The sequence below is a fragment of the Vigna unguiculata genome, unplaced genomic scaffold (genome assembly GCF_004118075.2).
Source record: "Vigna unguiculata cultivar IT97K-499-35 unplaced genomic scaffold, ASM411807v1 contig_684, whole genome shotgun sequence".
NCBI lineage: Eukaryota > Viridiplantae > Streptophyta > Magnoliopsida > Fabales > Fabaceae > Vigna > Vigna unguiculata.
Window position 1 is genome coordinate 100,101 of NW_021011410.1, and position 9,174 is coordinate 109,274.

The following is a 9,174-nucleotide window of genomic DNA, read 5'->3' on the forward strand; positions in this document are numbered from 1 at the left end:
CTCGCTGCTGACCCGAGGATCCAGGTCTACTTCTGCTTCCCCTGGGACCTTCTCAACGTTATTCACTGCTCTTCTGGGAGGAGACTCAGGTCTTTCTCTCAAACTGTCCGCGTAACACCTGCGAGCAGTCGGTTGGTCTACATGCACCGTGATTATGTCTCCTGAGGCAGATGGAAACTTCATGGCCAAGTGATATGTGGAGACTACTGCACCAAGCGTATTCAATGAGGGTCTCCCTAGCAAAATATTATAAGAGGTGTGAGCATCTACAATAAGGTACCGAATTTTTACCGTTCGTGTTACCATTCCTGTTCCGAACTTGGTGAATAAGTCGACGTAGCCTTTCGTATTCACTCGCTCCCCTGCGAAGCCCACGATCGGCTCTGAGTATTGTTGGATTTCTTCTTCTGGAATTTTCAACTTCCTGAGAGTGCCCCAATATAGGATGTCCACCGAACTACCCGGGTCCACCAGGGTTTTCCTGACCGCGAAGTCCTCGATCTCTACTGATATCACCATTGGGTCGTCATGCTGGGGGTCGATTGCTTGGAAATCGTCGTCTCGGAACGTGATGGGTGGCATGTGCCGTCTGGGACATACTGTCACGGCGTTGACACTCTGTATTGCTCGCACATACTTCTTTCTTGCAGACGTAGTGGCCCCACCTCCTGCGAAACCTCCAGAGATGTAGTTGATTACTCCTCTCAATGGTCTTGCTCTCGTATCTCGCTCATCATCTTTTTCGGGTTCGGCCCCTCTGTGGGCTTCGTGGTCGCTCCTCGTAGCGCTTTTCTCGTTCTCCCCTTGAGGAGAATCCCCCGCCTTCCCGCTTTACGAATCTTCTTAGGTGCCTTGCCTGTATCAATTCCTCAATTTTGTCTTTCAAGGTAAAGCATTCCTCTGTTGTGTGCCCATAATTTCGGTGATACCGACAATGCTTGGTGGTGTCGGCGTTCGGGGGAGTCGGGGCCCTTCGAGGGGTTGTTATTAGATCGGTGTTCAGTGCTTCTTCCAGAATTCTTGCCCTGTTGGACACGAGTGGTGTGTACCTGTTGTATTTCGGCTGCCTAGAGTCCTTGAACCTGTGGCCGGATCGGGGTGCTAACGCTCGCTCCCTGTCATGGTGCCTTTTCTCCTGTGCATCCGATCGAGTTGTATTGCGAAATTCTTTCAATTCCTCCATCTGCATGAATTTAGTGGCCCTGGTCCGAAGTTCGTCTAGATTGTTCACGGGCTTCTTGCATAGACTGTCAACAAAAGGGCCAAGCTTTAGTGCTGTGATGAGGTGGTGCATGGCGACCTCAGGATTCAAATTAGAGATATTCAAGGATATCTTTCCGAATCGTTCCATAAACTCCCGTAGAGACTCTCCTTTTTCCTGTCGTATATTTACCAATGCCAGAGAAGTAAGGTGGTGTGGCTTACTAGTGGCAAACTGTATGCCGAAACGGGTAGCCAACGTATCGAAACAGTCGATAGAGTTGGGTGGCAATCGTGTGAACCAATTGAGTGCTGGCCCTTTCAGGGATGTTGGGAAAACACGACAGAGGATTGCGTCGTCCGAAGTATACAATCCTGCCTGGGTGGTGAAGACGTCCACGTGCTCCTCCGGATCAGTAGTGCCATCGTACTGGCTCATAGTTAACCCCTTCCAGCGCGCGAGAAGTTCTGCTTCCATAATCCCGTCCACGAAAGGGTGGCGTCTGACTGCTCTGGGCCTTGCTTCTGTTTGGTTGGTGGCGGTTTGTGCTCGGGACTCGTCTCGTCCGGTACCATCCCCTCCCTCTTCATTGCTGCGGGATTCCTCCCTGGTTTGATATCGCTGTCGTTAGGCAATCAAATTACCACTACTTTAGCAACTTCAGTATTGCCAGTTTGTAGTGAAGAAAATAGTTAGGGTTAAGATAACCCTGAGTCGTCTCACAACGAATACGGAATTGATCTCAAATATTTGATTCTCAAAAATGCAATTTAAAACTAGCAACTATAAAAATAGGGGGGTTTTGTTATGCAAAGAAAATGACACGGAAGATTGTAAACACAGTAATAGTAAATAGGTCAATTCCACTACTTTTTCTAAATAAGATTCTTCATTGGTTATCTAGAGATTATTGTTAAATTAATTATTGTTGTTGATTTACAAATCAATCAATGTAAAGACTCAATTCATTTGTTGGCATCCTCACTTTTAATCAAAGTACAGTCTCAATTAAAAGTGAGAATTGTTAGATTGTACATAGTAAATTCAATCAAAGTACAGTCTCAATTAATTTTACTATGCCTAATCATGTCTATTCCTTTGTTTCTTTACCAAATAGAAAACTTAATTAATCAAAGTAAAGTCTTGACTAATTTTAGTTAAAGTAATTACCTCTAATCAAATTAAAGTCTCAATTATTGGCAAAAACTTATTTAATCAAATGAAAGTTTCTAAACAAAATCAAAGTAAAGTCTCAATTTTATTTAAAAACCTCTTAACTCATATGATTAGCATGCATGTAGATTTAAAATCATTATTCTCTATTCGATTAAGAAGCAAAGGACATAAATAAACAAAAACCACAACAATAATCAAAATAACAAAACATATAAATTCATCTAACCTCAGAATCCATTTAAGAAATTACAGTGGAATCAACCCTTAAAAGCTTAGCCCTCCATGGCTTTGATGGAATACATGATGATATGAAAGAAAGAAAATAAAAGAAAGAATGAGAGATGTGGTGGAGACGGTATCTGCCAAAACCAGAGAGTTCTAAGTGTCTAAGCTGTGAGTTGTAAAATTGTCAGTTGTGAATTGTGTCCCGCTTCTACTCCCTTAAGTCTCTTTATATAGGCTTCCACTGGACTTTGGGCTTTATCTGTCAGTTGCTAAAATATTTTATTTTTATTTAATTAATTAGCAACTTAATTTCTGTCCAATTTCCAATTCTGCCCTTCTCATTTAACCATATTTGCAGTTTTGACCAGAGTTGACTGCTGACTTTGACCAGAGTTTGACTAGAGTTTGACCAGAGTTTGACCAGTTGACCAGTTTGACTGTCCAATAGCAGCCTGACACGTGGCGCATAGTGTCTCTCTCCAGAATTAGGGTTTCACTCTCACACTCTTCTCCCTCCCTCGTGACGGCGCGGCTGCCGGCGTGGTGCTGCTCCGGCGAGCTCTTCCGACGCGGTTCCTGTTCGAAGATGGTGGTGAAGCTGCGGTGGCCATGGTGGTGTAGTGGTGCGGCGGCGAGTTGCAGAGAAAATGAAGCTGTCTCGAATGGAGGACCAAAGTGTGGAGGTTGGATGCGTCCTCGCGGTGGCTCGCGCGTTGCAGAGGTGCAGTGGTGTTCGCTGCATCTGCGTGTGGACGGAGAAGGTGACTGCGGCGGCTGCTTGATGGTGGTGCGCGAACGACGCTGTTGGATGCGAGAAGATGGAACTGTAGTGGTGTTTCGTGACGGCGGCGCGAAGGCGAGAAGATGGTGCTGCGGAAACTCGCGGTGGCTCGCGGTGGTGGCTGCGCCGCTTCTGCTGTTGTTGCGTTCTGCTCCGATCTGGCTCAGGCATGGAGGTTCGAAGATGGAGGCGGCGCTGCTCGTGGTGGTGATGCGCGTCGCGGTGTAGCTGCTGTAATGGAGATTGCAGGTGCGGTGCGTGAACGGAGATGCGGAGAAGACGGAGGCGCGGGGTTTCTGCTTCTAGCTCGCTGTTGCGCGGAGAAGATGAAGGTGGCGCAAGGTGCAGATTCGTGGTGGTGCTGTCGCTGCTGGTGCGTCGCCGGCGAGGTGTTTGGGGAAAATTAGGGTTTCTGTTTTGGGAGATGAAGATGATGACGTGGCAGAATCTGATTGGTTAATTTGGTGAGGGTAGGATTATGACACGTGGCTTGTTCTGGTTGGCTAATTTTAAGAGGTGGGGATTGCCACATGGCATGATCTGGTTTAGTGGAGTTTAAGTGGTAGGAGGGGTGCAACTTAGTGAAAACTGGGGGTGCAGAACAGGTTTTTGTGGTCCACTTGAGCAAGGAGTGTGCAAATAAAAACTGGGGGTGCATTTAGCTCCTGATTTATTCTTTTTCAGAATTTCTTGATTTTGGACTTATTTTGTAACTTTGAATATTTCAAAATCACATTATTAATCGACCAAAAATAAATTCCAGCTGCATTAACAAACGTTAAAATATCCAATAATATTTTATGCAACTAAAATCAATTTTTATGCCACTTTTACCAAACTTACTCAATAAATCCAATAATCACAAATCCTAATTAAATCAATCTTTAAGCACAGAAAATTCAATTAAATCCCCAAATTTAAATATTAAATGAGGGCAAAAATTTGAACTCATCACACACCCACACTTATCCTTTTGCACTCCTGGGCAAAATTGAACAATTTCAAAACTCTTTTCTGAGGTCTTTTATTCCATATTTTCAGTGGATTAAAGAATTGAATACCAATGGAAACAGATCAATCTTCTAGAAATCATGTTGTCAAGCACAAACAAATGGATAAAATTCTGTTTTTCACACATGAGTTAATCTTTTGAGTTTACAAGATAATCAAATATGAAAGAGAAACACTCAAGTTAAATATATATTTTCTCACCAAGATTCGCTCAAGTGTTTTGGCTTGTGTTTTCACTCAAAATACCCATGCAAGTAAACACTCTCAATGCTTAGCAAGACTCTAATATTCACAGCTTTCAGAAAACATGCATTCAAAAATCATGAGGACTTTTAACAGGTTATGATGAGGCCAAGGCAAAGGTAGGAAAAACTTTAGGATTTGTGTGTTTTTGAAATAGTAAGGAAGAAAGAGTTATGGAGCACAGTTTCAAAAACAATCTTTACTTCTTCTTCTTCTTTTTCTCTTTTTCAGACAGCAATCATTTTTCATTTCAACACTCTGTCATCAACAATTATTTCCTTTTTGCCATTTTTACAACTTTGTGGGGGAAATACTCACCCCCACACTTTATTCCTCAACCAATCTCAACATAATCCACTAGCTCCTTCTTTCTCCCTAAGGTAAGGAAAAAAATGGTCTTTTTCTTTTTAAGGTTTAACAGTATGCTCAAAACAAGAAAAAGAGGTTTAAGCTCAAGAGGCTACCAATGGATCAATGTTATGGTTAGCTTATTTGGCCAAGTAGCTAAAAACAAGAAATGCCTCAATCATATCAAATCATGCATGTTCACCTAAGATGCAAAACAACAGAATCAAGCTAAACATTTGAGTACCAACTAGACATGAGCAAATCACACAAGAAAAATAGGAATGACACATGGTAGTTCATCCTTACAATAAAGCTCAAAACTCACAAGGTCAAAAACTCTTTCACAAAAGATTTATTCCAGAAACTCTCAAATCAACTCAATTAGTAAATCACAGAAACAATCCATTCATAGCACATGACTTTTATTTTCCCAGAATTATGACCGTTCCAATTAGTAAATCAAATCCAAAAATCCAATGTCAATATGTTTTATTGAAAACAGAAACTTTTTTTTTTAATAAAAACAAACAGAAAAGAAAATTAGAAAAGAAAAAAAAACAAAACAAATAGAAAACAAATCAGAAAAGGGGGAAATCTCCCCACACCCCCACACTTTATCCATGCATTGTCCTCAATGTATTCAATATGTATAAAATGCAAAGAAAAAGTATGAAGTGTACTTACCTCCTCAAGGTGGAAGGTATGAGGGAGAAGTCAAGTTCATCCCATCCATCGTCTTGTTCAGCATATCTTGATTTTCATTGAATATCCGAAGACGATGCCCATTAACTTTAAAAGTTCTTGCTGAAGATTCTTCCTTGATCTCCACTGCTCCATAAGGGAAGACTTCTGTAACAATGTATGGTCCTTCCCAAGTAGAACGCAACTTACCACTCATGTGACCAAGCTTGGATTTGTATAGTAACACCTTCTGGCCTACCTTGAAATCCTTTCTAGCCACAAGCTTTTGGTCATGGAACTTCTTGGTTTTCTCTTTGTAGAACTTTGAATTTTCATAGGCTGCGAGCCTAATCTCCTCTAGTTCTTGCAACTGAAGTTTTCGCTCATTTCCTGCTTCTTCCAAATCCAAGTTGCATGCTTTCACGGCCCAATAGGCCCGATGTTCAATCTCCACAGGTAGATGACAAGCCTTTCCAAAAACCACCCTGAAAGGTGACATACCTATAGGTGTTTTGTAGGCTGTCCTGTGCGCCCAAAGTGCTTCATCCAATCTTGTGGCCCAATCCTTTCGACTAGGCTTCACTACTTTCTCTAGTATCTTTTTAATCTCTCTGTTAGAGATCTCTGCTTGTCCATTGGTTTGGGGGTGATATGGTGTAGCAATGCGATGTGTCACCCCATACTTCTTCAACATGTTCTCAAGTAGCCTATTACAGAAATGAGTCCCCTGGTCACTGATGATGGCTCGTGGTATCCCAAATCTGCAGAAAATGTTAGACCTGACAAAACTCATAACAACTCGAGAATCATTAGTCCTTGTAGCTATGGCCTCCACCCATTTGGAGACATAGTCTACAGCAAGCAAAATATAAGAAAACCCAAAAGAAGGAGGAAAAGGACCCATAAAATCAATACCCCAAATATTAAATACCTCACAATATAGCATGGGTTGTTGAGGCATTTCATCCCTTCTTGTAATGGATCTCGCTGCCCTTTGGCACTGCTCACAATTTTCATATACCCTCTGTGCATCTTTAAAAATGGTAGGCCAATATAATCCACAATCCAACACCTTCCTACCTGTTCTTTGTGTGCCATAATGTCCACCAAAAGGAGACGAATGACAGAACTCAAGCACATGAGGTATCTCGATATCTGGAACACACCTCCTTATGACTTGGTCACTACCAATGCGCCATAAGATTGGGTCTTCCCAGATATAGTATTTTGCCTCACTTTTTAGCTTGATTCTTTCATATTTGGAGAAGGAAGGAGGAATAGCAGAAACAACCAAATAATTAACAATGTCAGCAAACCAAGGTTCAGGAAACATACCTTTCACAACAGTCAATGCTAGGAGGACTTCATCAGGAAAGTCATCCTTAATAGGAATGTTATCTTCTCCATTTTCAATCCTGCTAAGATGGTCGGCTACCAAGTTATGTGCTCCACTTTTGTCTAGAATCTCAATGTCAAACTCTTGGAGCAGTAGCATCCATCTGATCAACCTTGGTTTCGAATCTGCTTTCTTCAGAAGGAATTTTAATGCTGCATGATCAGTATAAACAATTACCTTGGAACCAAGTATATACGGTCTGAATTTGTCCAAGGCAAACACAACAGCCAATAATTCCTTCTCAGTCGTGGTGTAGTTAGCCTGCGCTGTGTCCAACATTCTGGAAGCATAATATATCACATGTGATAGCTTCCCATCTTTTTGTGCAAGCACCGCTCCTACTGCAAAGTTTGATGCATCACACATCAGCTCGAATGGTAATGTCCAATCAGGTGGCTGGATGATAGGAGTGGTGGTAAGCGTCTTTTTCAATGTATCAAATGCATCTTTGCAGCTCTCTCCAAAGTCAAATATTACATCCTTTTGCAACAAGTTGGAGAGAGGGTTGGCTATCTTGCTGAAGTCCTTGATAAACCTCCTGTAAAATCCTGCATGTCCAAGAACAGATCAAACCTCTTTCACAGAAGAGGGGTAAGGCAATTGTGAAATAATATCAATTTTAGCAGGATCTACAGATATACCATTCTTGGAAACAACGTGACCTAAAACTATACCTTGTTCCACCATAAAATGACATTTTTCAAAATTTAGAACAAGGTTAGTTTCTTCACATCTCTCCAAGACTCTAGCAAGATTAGACAAGCAGTGATCAAAAGATGAACCATATACACTAAAATCATCCATAAAAACCTCAATACAATGCTCCAACAAATCTGTAAAAATACTCATCATACATCGCTGAAATGTTCCAGGAGCATTGCAAAGGCCAAATGGCATTTTTCTATAAGCATATGTACCGAATGGACAAGTAAAAGTAGTCTTATGTTGATCCTCTGGGGCAATACAAATCTGAAAATACCTAGAGAATCCATCAAGAAAACAGTAATGAGACTTACCTGCCAATCGATCTAGCATCTGGTCCATGAATGGTAAAGGAAAATGGTCCTTCCTGGTGGCCTGGTTTAGTCTTCTATAATCAATACAGACCCTCCAGCTATTCTGAATACGAGTAGGAATCAACTCGTTCTTCTCATTCTTGACCACGGTGATCCCAGATTTCTTGGGGACCACATGTACAGGACTCACCCAAGTGCTGTCAGAAATGGGATATATAATACCTGCTTGTAGCAACTTGGTGACTTCTTTCTTCACAACTTCCATCAGCTGAGGATTCAGTCTCCTCTGAGGTTGCCTCACTGGCTTAGCATCCTCCTCCAAGAGTATTCTATGCATGCAGAAAGAAGGACTAATACCAGGAATATCTGCCAAAGTCCAGCCTATTGCTCGCTTGTGATCTTTGATAACCTGCAATAGCTTTTGTTCCTGCTCATCAGTAAGCAAGGCAGATATAATAACAGGGAGTTTCCCATCCCTTTCAAGATAAACATATTTCAAATGAGATGGTAAAGGTTTCAACTCCAAAGTGGGTGGCTGTTCCACAGATGGCAACATTTTACTGCCTAAGGTAATTTCAGCCACCTCAGCATCACACTTGGACGCCACCGAGGTATCAAATAGTGACACCGCGTCCTCAACATCACCTGTTTTACAATTTTCTCCTTCGTCTAAAATTGAGCCCGAAATATTCGAAAAAGAAAAATCCAAAGAAGAAGAAAAACCAGATAAAACGTCCAAAAGTCCAAAAGCATAATTGTTCACTACATTACTCAATAAATCAATACAAAACAAAGAATGGTCTTCAATTGGGTGCTTCATGGCTTCTAGCACGTTGAACTGCACCTTCTCATCTCCTATCTCCATAGTTAAGGATCCTGCATGCACGTCTATCTTGGTACGTGCTGTCATCATGAATGGTCTTCCCAAGATGATTGTGGTTGAACTCATTCCTTCATCATCCTTCATGTCCAAGATATAGAAATCTGCAGGAAAAATTAACTTGTCCACACGGACAAGCACATCTTCTAGCACACCTGCAGGGTTAACTGTGCTACGGTTGGCCAATTGAATGACCACACCAGTAGACTTAAGAGG

General features: G+C 41.8%; 1 protein-coding gene across 1 annotated transcript; it reads right to left on the bottom strand.

Moving 5' to 3' along the window:
* Nucleotides 1-733: 733 nt before the first annotated feature.
* LOC114172709 lies at nucleotides 734-1,678 on the bottom strand. The gene has a single exon (XM_028057039.1). The coding sequence runs from the start codon at nucleotides 1,676-1,678 to the stop codon at nucleotides 734-736; it is 945 nt and encodes a 314-aa protein (XP_027912840.1).
* Nucleotides 1,679-9,174: the final 7,496 nt, after the last annotated feature.